This window comes from Xiphophorus hellerii, chromosome 20 (assembly GCF_003331165.1).
Source record: "Xiphophorus hellerii strain 12219 chromosome 20, Xiphophorus_hellerii-4.1, whole genome shotgun sequence".
Classification (NCBI taxonomy): Eukaryota; Metazoa; Chordata; class Actinopteri; order Cyprinodontiformes; family Poeciliidae; genus Xiphophorus; species Xiphophorus hellerii.
In genome coordinates, this window is record NC_045691.1 from 743,637 (window position 1) to 763,725 (window position 20,089).

The 20,089-nt window shown below is 37.9% G+C and overlaps 2 protein-coding genes across 2 annotated transcripts; one reads left to right on the plus strand and one right to left on the minus strand.

Annotated features, from left to right (window-relative positions):
• Window positions 1-1,368: 1,368 nt before the first annotated feature.
• On the plus strand, window positions 1,369-8,297 carry LOC116710727 (deoxyribonuclease-1-like). The gene is made up of 10 exons (XM_032549913.1): window positions 1,369-1,493; window positions 2,307-2,392; window positions 2,536-2,624; window positions 3,464-3,541; window positions 4,651-4,763; window positions 4,883-4,995; window positions 5,757-5,914; window positions 6,077-6,173; window positions 6,514-6,580; window positions 7,792-8,297. Exons 2-10 carry the CDS (start codon window positions 2,312-2,314, stop codon window positions 7,893-7,895), a joined length of 900 nt encoding a protein of 299 aa, XP_032405804.1. The 5' UTR covers window positions 1,369-1,493; window positions 2,307-2,311; the 3' UTR covers window positions 7,896-8,297.
• Window positions 8,298-13,857: 5,560 nt separating this feature from the next.
• On the minus strand, window positions 13,858-18,339 carry LOC116710726 (uncharacterized). Its single transcript, XM_032549912.1, has 2 exons — window positions 16,746-18,339; window positions 13,858-16,607 (listed from the first exon to the last, which is right to left on the minus strand). Exon 1 carries the CDS (start codon window positions 18,326-18,328, stop codon window positions 16,775-16,777), a length of 1,554 nt encoding a protein of 517 aa, XP_032405803.1. The 5' UTR covers window positions 18,329-18,339; the 3' UTR covers window positions 13,858-16,607; window positions 16,746-16,774.
• Window positions 18,340-20,089: the final 1,750 nt, after the last annotated feature.

A 20,089-nucleotide genomic window follows, 5' to 3' on the forward strand; every position in this document is an offset into this window, starting at 1 on the left:
GTTCAAACCTTTATTTACACTTTACAAGCATATATACAGTATTTATGCTTGTAAATATAAAAGGATTTTATGTGACAGACCAGAACAAAGAAAAGTAAAAGTAAAAAGTATTTGGTAAAAAAGCTACTCAAGTCCTGAGTAACTGATCAAAAACAATCACTTAATATTTCAACATTACATCATCATAAGGACTAAAATATAGTTCAGTGGAAATTTTGATGTTTTAGAGACCAAACTGGAAATAATTTGTATAAAAAACTTAAATTACAAAATAAAATCAGGCAAAAGAAATAAAATTTCTTTCAACATGAAACTAGCAGAAACTGCAGGTGTGTGTGAGTTTTAGGTTAGAAAATGTTTGTCATTCACTGGGTAGAGAGTAAAGTCTAGTAAAAGTCAAAATAGTCCTAAAAGGTTTATTTGTTCCAAAAAGTTACTCAAGTAGATGTAAGTAGTTACTGTCCAACTTTTTTCATGACTAGCAGAATGCAGTCCGGTGTAAACCTGCAACAGATGGACCATAAACTGTCTCTAAAGTTATTACGATAAACAATAATATTGTTGTTTTGACACTATTTTCAAGTATTATAATGTTAATAATAATGCAAGATTACATTCTCAAAGATGAATAAACATTCAATTCTAATGAACATTTAACACTGGAACTGGAGGACATTTTAAATATCCAAAATAAATAAAACAACAAATAAAATGAATTATGAAGTTTCTTCAAACAAGATTGTTCTTCAAAAATACAGCTGGTTCAAACCAAAACACCAGATTTTTATTTTTTTGGTAGAAAGAGAAAAACAATAAATCACGCAAATGGAAAACAAGTTCATTTTAATGTATTATTTGATTGATTTATTGTGACAGAGCTAATCAGGTGAATAAAAATCATTCTAAATATTATGAATAGAAAAAAGGCAGCATTTAAAGCACAGAGTTGGACATAACATAATTTTTTAAGTGGTTTGATGGTTGCAGGTCAGAGTTTAAGTTCAATAAACTCAGCAGATCCAAAACGAAACTGCAATAAACTTGGAGCAAAGAAAACGCTGGTAGAAAATAAGAAGGAACCAGTCAGAGGAGAACAGGTTGACGGCTCCTCTTCAGCTGCTGCTGATTGGCTGGCAGAGAGCAGGTGAAGCGCTTAGCCCCGCCCACCGAGGGAAACCTGCAGCTCCAGGACAGAGAAAAACAGCCAGATCCCTGACAGAAACTCTCATATTGATGCTGGTTTTCATTTCCAAAGCGCAGATCCTGACAGAAACTAACATTTTTAACACTTTTTATGTTTAGAGACAAACAGATGTTTGAGCAGAAATACAATAAAAGGGCGGGGTTTATTTTTTTACAACATTCCTGCTCTCTGTTTGGAACCTGCCATTGGTTGGCTCTAGACCAATCAAACAGCTGCTTTTCACACAATATATAGTGAAGCCTGCAACATTTATTCAACTCCTCTGGACACACAGCAGATTCTCCTGCAGGTGAGAAACAACTTTCTTGTTTAGTTTTTTCTCTAGAGCAGAACGTCTTCAGAACCAGAACTCATCGACTGATCTCCAACAAACCTGATCCAAAAGGCTAAATTACGTCCTTAGTGCAGTTATTTGACTGAGGTTTGCTGGTGTTGCTCCATTTTCTGGTACTTATGGTGATAACAGTGAAAGAGGTAATAAATATTTACCCATTTGCAGCATCTTTTCTAGCATCACTGCAAAAACACAAAATCTAATTTCTAGTGCAGATATCTTAGTGCACTTGAAACAAGATAAAACTAACTCATAAGTCATTTTATAGCAAAATATAGAAGCTCGTTTCAACTCAACAATCCCTTAATATTGATGAAAACATGTTTTTCCTACTGGCAGATTATTTCACTTATAACATGGGGAAACTGGAAAGTAAGTTATAAAAAAGTTTATCTCGAATCTTTTATGTTCAACAACGCAAGAGAAAACTAGTCCAGACAAACTCAGCAAGTTCAAACTGGTTTTAGTGGTAAGAGTGTCTGTTTGCCTGGGCCTGCAGCAATGTGCAGACGCATCAGTTAATTGCAACAAAAACTCGACTTCCACGAATCCTGCAAATGTAAAAGTACTGAGAATTGCTGCTCCACTAAAACCAACAAACAAAAGAAGGGCAAGCCAGAAAAAACAAACCCGCCCTGGTTGTTCCCAGGACAGTTTTTCAGCTGTGACAGGTTTGATCTGGGTTTTAAATCCAGATTTAGTTTCTGTAATGTGTATATCTATCAGCTGGAGGCTACAATTGATTTAAAGTTTCTTCTAAACTTCCAGCCACCATGAAAATCGCATCGTTTAACATTCAGAGGCTTGGACTGAAAAAAGTGTCGGACCCCAGCATTCTGAACAACCTGGTTCAGGTAAAAACAAAAACACCTGGTGGTTTGATTTCTGCTTTGGTAAAATGGGTTTAAAGGAAATATTGACATGAATATATTAATCATTTCAACCTGTTTGATGAAATCTGATTAATTAAACTCATTCAATTGTGTTTTTCTGTCAGATTATTTCTCGTTATGATATCATTGTGATCCTGGAGGTTGTGGATGAGACCGGGAAAGCCGTGGATGTTCTGATGAAAGCTCTTAACAAGTCAGTAAAAGTTTAAAACATCGTTTATTCATCTATATATGGACTGTTCCCACTAAATCAAATCAAATCAAATTTGATTTGTATAGCCCATTTCAGCAGCAAGGCATTTCAAAGTGCTTTACATCATTACAAACACAGAAACACAATGCAAGATAGAACCAACAATCAAAACACGACATTAAGTCAAGTTCCATCAATAAATTTGTAATTGATTACGTTTCAAATACAATCCTAGTGGAGTTTCATCCAGAAAGGTTTACCTGTTACACTCCTACTGTGTTATATGGAACAAAATACCTGTTGCTATTTTTATTCACGCTCACAAAGTTTAAATGGTAAATGGACTGAACTTATATAGAGCTTTCCCAGTCATTTTGACCACTCAAAGCGCTTTACACTAGAGTCGCACTCACAAACACACACTTACAAACCGATACGTACAGTAGATCGGTAGGCAATTTGGGGTTAAGTGCCTTGCCCAGAGGCACATCGACATGTGGCAGGAGGAAGCTGGAATCGAACCTACAACCTTCCGATCTACCAAAGAGCCACAGTTGCTCTTTGATGTAAACAGCATTTTAATGGGCTTCTGGCACCAGGCTCCGTTCACCTCTTTCACAGAGCAGGGACTCCGTTGTCCCTCACGGATTTTTGTGCAATTCTATGGTACCTGTTAGTGTCTAGAATTTACAGGGTTTGTGTTACGCACAAAAAACCATCTTACAGGCCACAAAGGTTGAGCTTCAACTTGATGTGGATCTGATTCGTCCCCTGCTTTTCCCTGAAAGAAACTTTTCTAATGAAAACACCTTTGTGTGCTTTTTGCTCCGTCCTGAAAGGGAACATCACTACGAGAAGCAAATCAGCACTCGCCTGGGCAGAACTGACTACAAGGAGCAGTTCCTGTTCCTGTACAGGTGACAGTTCATTCATTCATTCATTCATTCATTCATTAGGAGGATCATTTCATTCACCAACTGCTAGTAAAGATGAGAAAATAACTAAATCTGACTGACCTGAACATCAGTTTATTTAATAAATATTGGCTTCAAACTGAAAATGTTATCTGAGGGGCGTGCCGTGGTGGCGTAGCGGTTAGCGCGACCCACATTTGGAGGCCCCAAGTCCTCGACGCGGCTGTCGCGGGTTCGACTCCCGGACCTGGCGACGTTTACCGCATGTCTTCCCCCTTTCCTGTCAGCCTACTTCATGAAAAGGGACTCTAGAGCCCACAAAAGACCCCCTGGAGGGGTTATAAAAAAAAAAAAAAAAAGAAAATGTTATCTGAGATCCAGAATTATAATTGTTCTGGGTTTTTCATTATAGTTCAGTTTTATTTTGTTGCAACCGTTTGTATAATTGAGTTATTTTTATTAGCTTTTAGAATGTGTTTGCTATTTTTTATTAGTTATTTGTTAAATATTGTTAAGTTTGAGTTTAGTTTGTACTAGTTATTGTAGTAGTTTTGTTAACTTTTAGGTGCAGAATTCAAAAAGGTGAAAGTATTGTGTTTATTTATACATGAGTTGAGTAATGAATACTCAACAGAAGACATTATTTTTAAAAAACCTATTCAGTTATGTACATTTACATTTTTTCTCTGTTTTTGTGGACTAGCGTAGCTTAGCTTAGCTTAGCTTAGTGTAGCGTAGCGTAGCCAGCAGAAGGAGGATGGAGCGCCGTAATTTACCGACAGCTGATGAAAACTGCTTGTGTGGAGGAAAAAAATCCATTTCACATCAGTTCAAAAGTCTGGAAATAGATTCATAACCAAAAACGAAGATATTTTAGCTCTAATTTCAGTGTTTGTTAGTTTTATAAATGCACAATATAATCCTGGATGGTTACAGTTTTTCCTCTCTAGTTATGATTTTTATTTATTTCAGTTAATGTTTTATCAATTTCAGTCTTTGGTATTTTCAGTTAGATATAATAAATAACCTTGGTGAGTTCACATGAAACAGGTGATTTTTTTATTTTGGTTTTTTAAATGTTTTGTTTTTAAACTTAATATTTGGGTTATTAGGGTCGGTCTGGTTACTCTGGTGGACTTGTACCAGTCTGACGATAAGAAGACTGAAGGACAGGACGACATTAACAGAGATCCGTACATCCTGCGCTTCAGCTGCCCGAACACAGGTGACAGATAACAAAGGCACTATAATATATACAACCACAGTTTAAAGTCTAATAGGTCAAAAATAACTCAGAGAAATAAATGTAAACTTAACCTGATTCCTGTCTGATTCTCTTGACAGTCCTGGAAGATCTGGTGATGATCCCAGTTCACATCACACCAAAAGGTGCCGAGATTGAGCTGGATAAACTCTACGACCTTTTCCTGCACATTCAGAAGATGTGGAAGACTGATGTAAGGACTCAATCTAGACAAAAACCTTCTGCAAAAAAAGTGAAGGAGTTGAAACATTAAACAGAAGGAAAATGAAACTGATTAGCTGTTCGATGAAGATCAATCATCTGATTGATTAAATATCAGCAGCAGAGCAAAGCTGACATGCACACAATCTGTCATTACTAATTATACAATAAATATAGTGGAAATTATGATTTTAATTAGCCAATCAAAGTATATTAGGATACAGTCTATAAAATAGAAAACTACTACACAACTGAAATTGTTGCAAAGTAAAGTTTGTATCGATGCTCCTCAGTTCTCAAAACACAGGCAGGATAAAAACAGCAGAAATTATGACGTAACTTACTGACATTTTTGAGAAAATTTGTTTAATTCTGCAAAATATTGCCTAAAACTGTTTGAGTTGAACAGTGACTACTGAAGTCTAATCTTCTTATGTCAGGAGTTAAAACAGCAAGTGTGGAAAATCAATAAGCAGTTTGTGATTTATTAGCTGCATAATGGCTGAGAGACGATGGTCCTGCTACACTGTACAAACCTCTCAGGCCAACTTTCTATTCCAAAGGTTACTGGTCACTTTTCACTAGATATATGCATAAAGTAAATAATTAGGAACCAGGTCTTCTTTCTTCCTGGCCGCAGTCTCTGGCCACGCCCTCATTGTCCCTTGGCTCCGCCCACTTTGGATGCAGCGCGATGCTTTCACAAGGTGCTTAGTGTAACACCCTAAAAGGTTTCCTTTGTCTCCGCTGCAGAACGTGATGATCCTGGGCGACTTTAACGCCGACGGCTCGTACGTTTCAAAGAAGGAGATGAAAACCATCCGAATCCGCAGCGACAAAAACTTCCACTGGCTGATTGGAGACGATGTGGACACAACGGCCAGCACCAAAAACACCAACACATACGACAGGTACATAAAAACACCCCGCCTCTCAGAATGAACATTAAAATCTACTAAAATTCATAAATTCAAGGTTTCAAGTGTTTGATTATTTTCTGATTGTGTGAGATATCAGAGTGAAGATCCTGCGACTCTCTGCTGTTTGCTTCAGTTCTTCTTCTCTTCTTTCAGGATTGTTGTTTATGGAGACAAAATGCTTCAGGCTGTTGTTAAAAATTCTGCTAAGGCCTTCAACTTCCAGGAAGAATACAGACTCTCCAACGAACAGGTTTGTTATTTTCACAAGTTGTAGAGCAGCAAAATATATAATCTGATTTAAATGATAAAGAAAAACCGTCATTTGCAGACAAACAAAAAGATTACATACAGAATACAGTGAGATAAGTTTGAGACTTCTTCTAGAAACAACCCTCCATGTGTCGCATAACCTGTTTCAAAAATGTATATTTTTTCTATAAATAGCACAGAAACTATTACAGTTATAAGCAAAACATTTTATTTGTGATAAAGCAGCAAGAATTTTCCGTTTTTGTCCTTGTACCCTCTAGTCCAGATTTACAAAAGAAGCTTTAATAATGTTGATAAAGTTTCATGACTTCCTGCTTTAGGCTCTGAACATAAGCGACCATTATCCAGTGGAGGTGGAGCTGCTGGGGAAAACAGGTGGAGCTGATGGTAAGCTCTCTGCTCAACAATAACCATTTATTTTTATTCTGTGAATAGATGAAAGGTGGTCAACTAAACTGAATAAAACTCATTTAAAGCAATCCCGTGTAGATTTGTTATTAATTGCATAATTTTTGAAGGAAATTGCTGCAGTTTAGGGTTAATCTGACCATAAAGTCCTAACAAAAACATTCATGGCAGCTCATTTAAAGCAGTGGCGGTTCCAGACCACATTCACCAGTTGGCGTTTTTCACAGAGCAAACAGGGAAATGTTTCAGTGTTTAATATACTCGGCGAGCCACAGAGACACTTCTAGCCGCCCTGTCTAAGTTTAAACACGTTAATTTAAAAAAGTTTTGGTTTTGATTTCTCTTAGATCTGTGTTGGTCTTTTTCCTTTTGGTTTGTAGCTGCTTTTGAGTTTTGGTTAATTAGTCTCCCTCCCTCAGTTTCCCAGCTTTCTATCTGCCACAGCTGCTCTACTTCTCCTCTGATTAGCTCGTCTGATCTGCCATTTCCACCCGGGTCTCAATATTTAGCTTCTGTTTTTTCATTGTCTTGGTGCTTAGAACAGATAAATAGGCCCAAACTTTCTCCAGCTCAGTAGAAACAAAACTGAAGTTATTTTCTTTGGACCTAAAGAGGAACGGGAAACTAGAGATCCAGCTGACCTTTGACCTTAACATTCAGAGCTACATAAAGACAGTTATAAAGTTGATCTTCTGTTGCCTGAAGAACATTTCCAGGATCAGAGGACTAGTGTCTCAGCAACATCTGGAGAAACTCATCCATGTGTTTCTAACAGTTAACAGCGTTTCACAGGCCTGAATGAAAAGTCAAAACGCTGAACAGAACCGAACCAGAACCAAACATGGAGAAGCAGCAATCAGCTTCTATGCATCACAAATCTGGAACAAACTTCTAGAAAACTGCATAGCAGCCGAAACACAGAGTTCCTTTAAATCTAGACTAAAAACCCAGATGTTTAGAGTTGCTTTTGAAACATAATCAATGAAACATTAATCAATAATCTGATGTGTATTGAGAAAACGTAAAGGTTTAATTGTATGTTCTATGACTTTGTATTTTTTGTTTTTATGATGTGAAACCCTTCAAAAGGCCTTGTTGCTGAAAGGTGCTACACAAATAAACTTGATTGATTTCATTCCTCTTATCTGATCTTGCTGTGTGAATAAGCAACATATTTTCTTCCTCTGTAGGTCTGAAAGAGAAGGCGGAAGAGCTCGACGTTAAAGACAAGAAACCAAAAGATGAAAAGAAAAAAAATACTGCAGGAAAGGGGAAAGGTAAACCTGGACAATGAAGATGCAGCTCCGCCTAAAGAGGCCGGAGAAACTCGACCGTAACACCGGTTACCTCAGAGAGCTCGTTGACATGAGGGGCCATTTTGAAAAGTATCACAGAGGACAGCATGTAAGAGCAATAACAATAAGTTTAGCAAACCTTAGCGCAATATTGACAAGGTTTTTCACACATTTGTAATGGAGCTACTGAAGGAGTGGAGGGCTAATTCAGAAAATGTCTGACATTTTCACTGAGAGGAGAACTCAGTTTTGTTGCCAGTAGTTTAGACATTAATGATCAGGTTATTTTAGGGCTGAAAACAAATGTACACTAGTTTACAAGCTGACTGCTTTACGTTCTGTCCAAATGTCAGACATTCAGTGTTGTCCAATGAACAAATGTAATAAAATATTTACATTAACTTGAGGTGTGTTCTCAGTTTTTTGAGGTGCATTTGTTTATTCTAAGGACAGAAAATTGTAGTTATTACTATTTTTTATTTAAAGAAGGTCTGCTTTTTATAATTGCTTAAGGTAAAAAATAAAAGAAAAAATATATTTGACCTCTTGCTCTGTCTCAGAAAGTTGTGAGGAAGATGAAAAAAATGTAAAAAATAAATCCAATAATAAGAATAATAAATAAGGAAATAAGGAATCAATAATTGTTTGGCAGCTACCATAAAAGTAAAAGAAACTCAGGATGTAAACTCTAAAATGAAACTGCAATAAACTTGGAGCAAAGAAAACGCTGGTAGAAAATAAGAAGGAACCAGTCAGAGGAGGACAGGTTGAGAGCTCCTCTTCAGCTGCTGCTGATTGACTGGCAGAGAGCAGGTGAAGAACTTAGCCCCGCCCACCGAGAGAAACCTGCAGCTCCATATGAGAAACACAACGCACCCTGATCCCTGACAGAATTTACCTGATTTATTTTAGCAAAAGAGTGAAATCTTCAGGAAGGAGCCAAATGAAATCAAAACATCATATTTCAAAGTTAAAATGTCATTCATGCAAAAAGAGTTTTCAATATTTTAATATTCTTTAAAGCTGCTGCTTTTCTAACTTCCTGTCGCAGATAGCTGCACTTCAGAGTCAACACTGACCTTGCATGAATTACAAGATATTTGCTTTCACTTTGAGGCAGTTTGAGTTTTAAAAAGAAACTAAGCAAGTCAGTTCTGTAGCCCTTCATTTCCTCTGGCACTAATTATCATGGAGGGTTGTGTTTCCTGTTTTATATTGTTATATATAATATAATATAGTATTGTTATATTGTTTTATATTGTCAGTGTCTGTTATTTATTGCGTAGTTGTTAGTTTTTGCTTTTTTTATTAGAACTATGTGATTTGCATAGTGACGGGTTTGTTTTTTGTGCTTGCTTTCAGCTATTGTGCTAATTCCTGCAAATATACGGTGATGAATTATAATAATGCTGATTAATGTCACTGTAATGATCAAATAAATTAAACAATAACTGTTTTTTTTAGCATCTATTTAAGGAAAATGTCTGAATAGTAGATTAGAATAGAGTTGGGAAAAATAGGAAAATTAATGTGCAGCAGCAGCAGCAAAGTGAAACATGTACTCACAAAGATAAAAGTATTAAGTATATAAAAACAAAATTAAGAATAACATACTGTCCAGTAAGGGCAAAGTAATAACATAAAATGCTGTGTTTACTTATGTAGTTTTTGACTAATATTTAAATTAGTTTCATGTTCTGAAATTCTAAGTATGAAAAACACAAAAAAGGGAATGATGTGGATCACATGCATGACTTACATACACAGACAGACATGTACTGTACATTGATATCTTAACTGATAAAGCATCAATAGTTATCTATAGGGATAAATACTGGTGGACTGACTAACTGTTGTGATTTTATTGGTTCAATCCTGGGACTCCTCATATTTAATATCCACATGCTCCTGCTAGCTCAGTTTACAACAAGTAATATGATTAGTTATAACTCTATGCAGATGATACACAGCTCTACATGATGATGTCACCAGAACCATCCAATCACTGAAATGACGCTTAGAATGGATAAATGTGACAAAACATGAACAGAAACTGAAGTTATTATATTTGGACCTACAGAGGTGTCAGGTCTAGATACCTATTAGAGACAATTTGAATAACACAAGAAAGACAAGAGAGTTAGATTCTTGTATACTCGCGAGGAGAGCAGACAGAGAGATGTTTCCAGTTACAAATCTCCGACTACCCTGGAAACACATCTCCCGCTCCCTCTATTTTATTGCTTTTTAGGGGACTCTAATACATTGGGCGCTTGCAGCTTCTAAGAGGGAGGGACAACACACAGCTGCAGCGCTAATAACTTTTACTGTTTAGACATATATTATCTACAATCTAAATCCTTCTTGTTCCAGTTGAAATACCAGACACGGCCAGTAAAACAAGTTGTATATCACACAGGAGAGCAGAGTTTATTGCTGGGCAATAAACTCTGCTAGAAGAGTTGTCTCCGCTTATCTCTGGCTTTGCTGATGGCATCTCAAGGAAGTCACAGGAAGGAATCAAAGTTATTTAACACACAAAAACATTACTTAAAATAGTAGAAAAAGAGAAAAGCATATAATTAAACATTATTTAAATGTAACTTCAAGACTACATGATATAACAAATATTTGATAATTACTAAAAATACAAATTATCCAACAGTTCCCGCCTGTTTATCAAAAAATTTGTTCCACATCTCTTATCCCTCCAAGAACAGCCACTTCACATGATTTTCAGCTGGGAGTTCATTTTTTGGAAAGCAAACACTTTTACACTCAGGGGTTATACCCAGTCCAGAAATCAGGATCTGGATACCTGTCAGAAGAGTCATCATCAGAGTATTCTTTGTCAACATTAGATTTTTTCTCTAATAAAGGATACATCTGTGCCATCTGGTCCTCCATGGGTGAAATCGCTGTGGTAATGAGACGGTTAAACAAAGAACGCAGGCACGGAACAAAACAACATCCACACAAAGTCAAAATTGCAGCAAATACTGCAATTGATACTAAGACAGAGGACACAAGGTTTCTATACTTCCCAAAGGCATCCATCCATGCATCCCACATGGAAGTATCCACTCCAGAGTGTTCCTTCATTTTGCCATTAAGAGTTCGAAGCCCTGTAATGGCCTTCGTTAAGCTTCCATCAGCTGCTGTATTGTTTGGTAAAAATGTGCAACATTTTTCTCCAAAAATCATGCACACCCCTCCTTTCTCAGCCAGCAACATGTCAAGAGCTATACGGTTCTGGAAAGCCATCAGTGAAGTAGCAGCCAGCTGTTCATGCACTGCCTCGAAACCAGCCTGTGTCCAATTTCCCAGTCTTTGCACATTGTAATGGATGTAATTTATTCTGTCTACGTTTTTGTTAATCGTGCACCACCAACAAATTGTAGATTCAAAACCAGCCCCGACCTGATCAACTAATTTATATTCATCAGGCACTCCACGAGGGACTCCGATGGCATCGATGTATGTCGGATCAATATCTGTATTTTTCCATGTCACTTCACGTTTCTGTAAGTGTTGCCTCTTCTGAAATAAAACACTAGACAAAGAGAGCATTAGATCTTCAGCAGATGTAGGATATACAGATACAGGTAATAACAGAGAAATTAATGCACAAAACCCTGTTACTTTTCGAGGTAATCTATCAAAAAGTCTGTCATCACCGCACCACCACCAGACATCTGCACGAGAAATAGGGTTAAAGTCATCGTTTACAGTAATTACAGTGGTACACATAGTTTTAGTAAGATTCCCTATTCTTTTCCCAGTTCCCGTTATATTCACACATGTGAAGTTAGCTGGAGCTATTTTCTTAGAAAATAAAGGTTTCTTTTCATCTGTTGCAGCGAGGGGAAATATTGCATCATAAATCACACAGGTGCCTTTTAGATTTGTTTTAGTCATTACTTCTAACAAACATTGTTTTGTGATTATCGCTGGAGTCACACGAAGTAGAGGCCGTGGTTCCATACAGACTACACAATCTTTTTTAGTCATTTTTGCAGCTTGTTCTACCATTAACAACCAGTTATTATTATTACCTGACACACCTGTGGCAACCCTGAACCAGTCATCAACAGTTTTTACCTCTTTCACTTTTACCCCTATTGTCCATGGAGAAGTATCACTTCCCCCTTCTTCCTTAGATTCTTCACAAAAGATTATTAAAAATTTTGGATCAGCCCCTGATGTGTGAGCCCATAAATAAAATCCCCAACATGTTGTATCTGCTTTTTTTTAAAACTAGGAGGAATTAAAGGATGTTTAATCGTGTTTATAACTATCTGTACTCCTTCATCTGTGCGTGAAATAGTCAGTAGTTTTTTGTGATATTGTGCATAAGTTGTAGTACCCCAAGTCTTTGTCCATCTATTACCCTCGTCAGCTACTAAAGTTTTTCAACCGGTATTAGAGATATCATTTGTCATATACCAAGTATTGTCCCTGTAATTTATCCCTTTGTTCTTTTTTGCTGATGTTAAACCTGCCCAGGAGACTGAAACAATAGTATTAGAACGAGGTGGAATACACACTTGAATCCCTACTCTCATTCCATGAGTAGTGCTACAAGAGTTCTTTCTTGCATAAAGTTTCTCCACATAAAAACACAACAAAAAACCAAAAACAATAAAAACAAAAACAATACATTTATTTGTCATTTTGCTAAAATTGCAAACTTGTTCAGCTCCTAAAAACACTGCAGGGTTGTGGACAATCTTCACCAGTTTCAAACGACCAAACCTCTATTCAGTTTAGCCCCCTGTTTACCTGGGCTTTTCCGCTGCAGGTCAGTGAGCGTCTCAAGCTTGTCTTCTTTTAGCTACTTTTAAAATGAAATGACCTTTTTGCAATGTACTAAATGTACCCAAGTTGATCTCTCTGCTATTTTCACAGCTGTAGGCGTTGTCAACAAAACTTGGTACGGCCCTTCCCACTTTGGAGAGTACCAGTGCTTCTTCTTAATGCTTTTTATGAGCACCCAATCTCCTGGTTCCACTAAGAGATTTTCCTGCTGAGACACAGAAGAGTGATCTTCAGTTTGTTTTTCTTTTTGTTTTTCTAACATGGCTCTCATATAATCAGCTAAATTAGCTTCATCGTCTATTTCCCATTGATTTTTAAACTGTGGCAGTCTATACGGTCTTCCAAATAGAGTTTCAAACGGTGTAAGCCCTGATGTGCTTGTAATGTTAATGTATAATTTTACCAAATCTAAACACTGCGTCCAGGGCCTACCAGTTTCTTCAATGCACTTTTTTAGTCTAGTTTTAATTGTCGAATTCATCCTTTCGATCAATCCGGCACTCTGAGGGTGATAGGCACAGTGGTTCTTTAAATCCATGTGAAACATAGTTCCTATTTTTTTTATAATTTGGTTTACAAAATGAGTTCCATTATCACTATATATTTTTTCAGGAATCCCATATCTAGGAATGATATCTTTACAAAGTGCTTTTGCTACTGTTAAAGCATCTGGATTTTTCGTGGGAAAGAGTTCAATCCATTTAGAGAAAGCATCAATTATTACTAAACAGTACTTTTTCCCTTCACTTTTATTTAATTCTATGAAATCCATATGTATTGTTTGAAATGGATATTGCGGATTAGGAAATCGTCCTCTGCGCGGTCTTAAATTTCCCTGAGAGTTGTGTTTAGCACAAATTAAACAAGCTCTACAAAAAGTTTTTGAAAACGAAATAAATCCATAAGTTTTGTAATATTGATGCACCTGCCCTATCATCCCTCCAGTTGAGACATGCGAAACGCCATGGCTCAATATTGCTGCCCACCTATACAAGTTTTTTGGCAAGATAGGCTTATTTGCAGGTCACTTATAGATTTGATCTTCTATTTTTGCTCCATTTTTAATCCAAAGATCTTTTTCTTTGTCAGGACTTAAATGTTGCATGTCTTTTAGGATCTTTTGTCATATGTTTGATTTTTCTTCCATATGTAAGACCTTTATTTGCCCCTCCGCTGCTTTTTTTGCCATCTCATCAGCAAAGGCGTTCCCTAGAGACACTTTATCTTTCCCTGTGGTGTGTGCAGCACATTTACAGATTGCTAGTTGTTTTGGTAGCTGCACAGCTTGTAGCAAATCTTTTAATAAGTCTGCATGAGTTACTGGTTTTCCTGTAGAAGTTATCATACCCCTATTTTTCCAGTATTGTGCAAACGTGTGTACTGTTGCAAACGCATATTGACTATCGGTGTAAACCGTCACTTCCTTATCTTTCATTAGTTTACAAGCGGTGGTTAGCGCTATCAATTCTGCAGCCTGAGCTGAATAATGCGAGGGAAGTTTTTCAGCTTTTAACACTAGTTTTTCAGTCACTACTGCATAACCAGTTTGAGTTGTCCCTTGTACATTTTTCTTTGAGGAACCATCAACAAAAAGTATTTCACCGTGACCTAATGGTAGATCTTTTAAATCATTTCTACTCTTTGCATTTTGTTCTGCCATTTCCTGACAATCATGCTTTGTACCATCATCTGGAAGAGGTAACAAAGTTGCAGGATTTAAAATTGTGCATCTTTCAATAGTTAGATTAGGTTGTGATAATAATGTACTCATACAAGAGAGATGCCTCGCAGGCGATAAAAAAATCATATTTGTTTGTAATAATAGTGCTGAAACTGCATGTGGTACTTTTAATGTTAACGGATGAAACAGTACAATAGGAGCACTAACTTCTACTGCCATTGAAGCAGCAATCACTGCTCTCACACAGGGAGGCTGGGCGCACGCCACACTATCAAGTTTGGAAGAAAAATATGCTATTGGTCTCATTTTATCACCATGTTGCTGAACTAGCACCGAGGTCATATACTGACCTCTGCAATCCACCATCTGGAAAAAATGTTTTTTATAGTCTGGTAAGGCGAGCGCAGCACTTGACACTAGGGCCTGCTTTATTTCACTTAGTGCTGTCTCTGCTGCCTCTGTCCATTCCAAAGAGGAAGACATTTTCAGATCTTTTTCATACATTAATTTGCTTAAAGGGGCCACAATTTCTGCATAGTTAGGCACCCAGTTTCGACAATAGTTAGTTAATCCCAGAAAAGACATCATCTGTTTTTTTGTTTGTGGTTTAGGTGCTTGGAGAATCGTTATTTTTCTATCCTCCATTATGGTCCGCCCTCCTGCACTTAAATTATGACCCAAATATTTTACTTGTTCTTTACACAGTTGGAGTTTATTTTTATTGACCTTATGACCTTCCTCAGCTAGATGTTTTAGAAGTGCTAATGTGTCTTGTTTACAGATTTCCATGTTTGGAGATGCTAATAAAACATCATCTACATACAACAAGACTTGGCTCCCTCCTGGAGGTTGAAATGTTGACATACTGGCACTCATCACTTGAGAATAAATTGTAGGGCTCTCACAGTAGCCCTGGGGCAGTCTGGTGTATGTGTACCTGTTCCCTTCAAAAGTAAATGCAAACCAAAATTGACTCTCCTTATCAACTGGTATTGAGAAGAAGGCATTACTGATATCTACAACAGTAAATATTTTTGCATCTGATCTAAGAGAGTTTAACAATGTATATGGATCAGGTACACACGGCGCCCTTTGAATGACGGCATTGTTTACTGCTTGTAAATCTTGAACCATGCGCCATCCAACAGAAGGTGGTTGTTTTTTAACAGGAAAAATAGGAGTGTTACATGGAGAATTTTCACACTGCACTATGACTCCTGCCTCAATAAGGTCTTTAATTACTGGCTTTATTCCCTCCTGTGCATCTGTTTTTAAAGGATATTGCTTAACTTTTGGTCTAAACTCTGTTTTGGGTCTAATTTGTACTGGCAAGGCTTCCTTGACAAGACCCACATCTGTGGGCCCCTTTGACCATAATTTATCAGGAACGTCTTTTAAAAGGACTTCCTCTTCTTCTGTAAGAAACATTTGTCAGTTTTGTTTGGAGTACAAATGTTGTCCCTTTTGCACCCATGTTGTCCAGAACAATGCTTTTCTAGTTAACCCAGTGGAAGCACTAGTTTCTATGTTTGAGGAAGTAGTTACCCAATCGGTAGCTGCTTCTCCTTCCTCAACAAGATTACCTAATTGATTCCACTGCTCATTTCTTTGTTTAAACAGAGAGACATGCGGGGAGGTCTGCGTTCTGTCTAAAGATTTTAAATCATCAGGAAGAGCAACAGCTGCAACGGCTGTGTGTTTTGTATCTGTATACAGATAGGTCACTGTGATTTTAGCTGGAGTGACCTTGTTGAGCCTGTCTTCATAAATCTTGTCAGGCCCAGCCGCATTCCTGAACCAAAGAGTTATGTGTAAATTGTCAGGAGGCATTTGATCCTGTAGGGCAGAGATGGCTTTATCTCCCTCTGTCAGGAGTGCCTGAGCAAAGTTATGCGGGGGTCTACAGGGCACTTCTAGTGTATAACAATAGTGTGGATTTCCATTTCCCTTAACAACAAAGAAATCTCCCTTTTTCATTTCTGACTGCCTTTTAACTGCTATGTGCCCATCAGTGGTTGGAATTAAAGCTAAACCTAGCTGTATAAGGCCATCTCTGCCTAATAAGTTTACTGGGCATTCTGGGAGCATCAAAATGGACAACTGGCAAGCTTGTCCCTGTGGATCTCTAAGCCAGACTGGCTCTGATTCATTGACTTGCGTTAATTTTCCCCCAGCTGACCTCACGACGACAGTTTCCCCACTAATCTTTACCCCAGTAATGTTTTCTCTGCATGTTGTTCTACATGCACCAGTGTCACAAAGGAAAACTACAGGTCTACCATTTATGAAAAGAGTTATTTCTGGTCTTACACTATCCATAGATAATAAATCCTGTAGATTTAATTGGACTTCTTCACTCTCTAAACTTTCTGATTCTAGTCATGCTGACTGATCTATGTATTTTTCTGGGCAATGTCTGGCTATGTGTCCTTCCTTTCCACAACACCAACATCCTAAATCATTTTGTTTGAAATTATTTTGTCTGTAATTATTTTGTCTGTAGTTTGCTCTTCCCATTCTCCCTCTCTGTCCTCTGGGGTTTTGACTTCTACCCCTAAAGCTTCCTCTGCCTCTCCTGTCTTGGTAAAATATTTGCTCCTCATCTTGGAAAAAGGCTCCTGAAACCTTTTTCTTTTCTTTTGAGACCTTTTCTGCGTGTATAGCATGGTTAATGTATTCGTCTAAAGTCCCAGTCCCCAATCCTATGTAATGTTTAGCTACCCACGCTCTAATCGCATCTTTTGACCCTGCATGTAATGCATTTTTTAGCTGTTGCTTATATGGACCATTGTCATCATTATTTTCCACTAACCCACTGTGTGTTTTAAATACTTTTGTCATTCTCAGGCTATATTCATCAAACGATTCTTCCTCCTTCTGTTTGACTCTGCTTATCTCAGTGTAATTTGCTCTGCGTTGATATCTTTGAACTGTCCTTGCTGCTAAAGCATTAACTCTGTTTGTTAATTCATTACTATTGTGTGCAAGAACTTGAGGAGGGTTCCCTGCTAACAATGGGGTCCAGTCTCCTCGAACATGATGCCAGTCACTGCCTAGAGCAGTCATCCAGGCCTGTTGAACCTCATTTCCATTTAAATGATAAGATTCACGTATGTTATTCATGTCTTCAACAAAGCGGTTCACATCCTCTTTAAGAGGTGTGATCCCTTCTAGCGCCTTTTTTATATCCTCCAGGGTCCACGTTCTATATACTAGAATCGTGGGCGCTGCTCCATCTTCTCCTGCATTCGGATTTGCTACTTGAATCATAGGATAAAGGCCAGTTGTGTGTGGCTGATTATTTGGCTCTTCTGAAGGGCAACAAGGAGGAGGGCGATAAGGCTCAGTGGGAGCTGTAGCTCCCTGCACTAAAGCTTCCCCCCAATTCTTAGACCATTTAAAGTTTACTTTTTGTGATCTAGTGATAGGCCCCTCACTACCTTTCTCTTCATATTGTGGTGGTGAAGGCAAGTCGGGGTATAGTTTTGTATTTTGTACTATTTGTTTCTCCCCTTCTGCTTTGTTATTTTGATATCTGTTAACTTCAGCTACTTCCCCTCCCCCTCCTGCTGCTTGCTGCTCCGCTGCCTGCCTTTTCACACTTCTAGGGCCTGTCTCATCATCCTCCCGTCTATAAAACAGCAGGTTTTTTGATTTCTTTTCCCCCTCTTCTCTGTTTTGTGCTAATTCTAACCAAAATTTTACATCCTCATAGCCTTCTTTACGCATTTTCTTTTGGTTTGAATTTGTTTTTTGTTTTATTTTATCCTGTAGTACTGTTAGTTTTTGTGAGTTTAGACGGCCGTCAAAGTTATAGTTTGTTATCCATTTATCTAAATGTTTTATTTTATGCGGATCCCGATCTTCAACATATTTCCAGTCATTTGATTTTAAACTGGCTGTCGGCTTATTTTTACTGATACTCTTCCCCATTTTTTTTTTTTTTTTTTTTTTATAAAAAATCTTCGTTTTTATAAAATTTGGTCCAGTTTTTCGACTCCTAGGGAATCCTAATAACTGGAGATCTTTCCAGTAGGCCAGCAATTAAAAATACCTGTAGTGGTAACCCCCGCTTCAACTCTTTCGAGTGGGAGGTTCTTACCTCTGCATCCAAGACAGGTTTGCTGGTTACAACCCTACTGTTTTATATGAGATAAAACACCAAGTGGTATTTATATCTCCAAGCACACACACAAGCACACGTTTTGTTGCGGAATTTAAGCGCCTGCTTCACCGGACTCCGCCATCCGTTCCAATTACAATTTTAGTGCCTGATTGAAATAATTTTATCGTTGATTAAATTTTATTATTTTAATTTGACATTTTCCAATTTACGAAATTTTACAGCAGGTTTATACTAGGCTCCGTGCGCCTTTTCCACGAAATTTTTACGTAAGGACTTCGGACGCCCTTCACGGATTCAGTGTCCTATTTTTACCTGTTAGAGTCTAGAATTTACAGGGTTTTCTAATTCGCGCAATGACCCTCAGTCATTCGCCACACTGTTAAACAAGAATCCACTCACCCCCGTTGTCTTTCGCTGGAGCACCGTCAACCGTCAGATCCCAGCAGGCAGGTCGAGAGCCAGCCCTTGAACAGGACCTCATAAGCTTCCACTAGGAAACTTGCCGTGCGCACGGTCTTGCACTGGAGTCGACCAGACCCGCCGGAATCCCTCCGGTGTATTGGCGACCGGCAATCGAAGGACCAAAATAATGTCAGGTCTAGATACCTATTAGAGACAATTTGAATAACACAAGAAAGACAAGAGAGTTAGATTCTTGTATACTCGCGAGGAGAGCAGACAGAGAGATGTTTCCAGTTACAAATCTCCGACTACCCTGGAAACACATCTCCCGCTCCCTCTATTTTATTGCTTTTTAGGGGACTCTAATACATTGGGCGCTTGCAGCTTCTAAGAGGGAGGGACAACACACAGCTGCAGCGCTAATAACTTTTACTGTTTAGACATATATTATCTACAATCTAAATCCTTCTTGTTACAGTTGAAATACCAGACACGGCCAGTAAAACAAGTTGTATATCACACAGGAGAGCAGAGTTTATTGCTGGGCAATAAACTCTGCTAGAAGAGTTGTCTCCGCTTATCTCTGGCTTTGCTGATGGCATCTCAAGGAAGTCACAGGAAGGAATCAAAGTTATTTAACACACAAAAACATTACTTAAAATAGTAGAAAAAGAGAAAAGCATATAATTAAACATTATTTAAATGTAACTTCAAGACTACATGATATAACAAATATTTGATAATTACTAAAAATACAAATTATCCAACAAGAGGAACGATCTAGAATCAACGCACAGCTTCAGTTGTTACAGCAGGAAACTAGAACTCAGGCTGAAATCTGACCTGAACCTCCAGAGCCACATAAAGACAGTTACAAAGTCGGCCTTCTATCACCTGAAGAACATTTCCAGGATTAAAGGACTAATGTCTCAGCCAGATCTAGAGAAACTCAACCATGCGTTTATCTTCAGTCGCATCAATTACTGCAATTGTCTTCACAGGTCTGAATAAAAATTATTTTTTTAAAATCAGACCTGATTTTTTATTCAGCTGCGGCTGATCCAGAACGCTGCTGCTGGTGTTCTGACTAAAACCAGGAAGATAGAGCCCATCATCCAGTTCTAAAGTCTCTACACAGAATAGACATTAAAATGCTCCTGTTAGTT

What these genes read in the sequence shown, in the direction of transcription:
- LOC116710726 (XM_032549912.1), bottom strand. Translation starts at nt 18,328, where the DNA reads ATGGGGAAGAGTATCAGTAAAAATAAGCCGACAGCCAGTTTAAAATCA.
- LOC116710727 (XM_032549913.1), top strand. Translation starts at nt 2,312, where the DNA reads ATGAAAATCGCATCGTTTAACATTCAGAGGCTTGGACTGAAAAAAGTG. An exon ending in CAGTTCCTGTTCCTGTACAG is followed by an intron (nt 3,542 to 4,650) that starts GTGACAGTTCAT and finishes TTGGGTTATTAG; the next exon opens with GGTCGGTCTGGTTACTCTGG. An exon ending in ACAGACTCTCCAACGAACAG is followed by an intron (nt 6,174 to 6,513) that starts GTTTGTTATTTT and finishes TTCCTGCTTTAG; the next exon opens with GCTCTGAACATAAGCGACCA.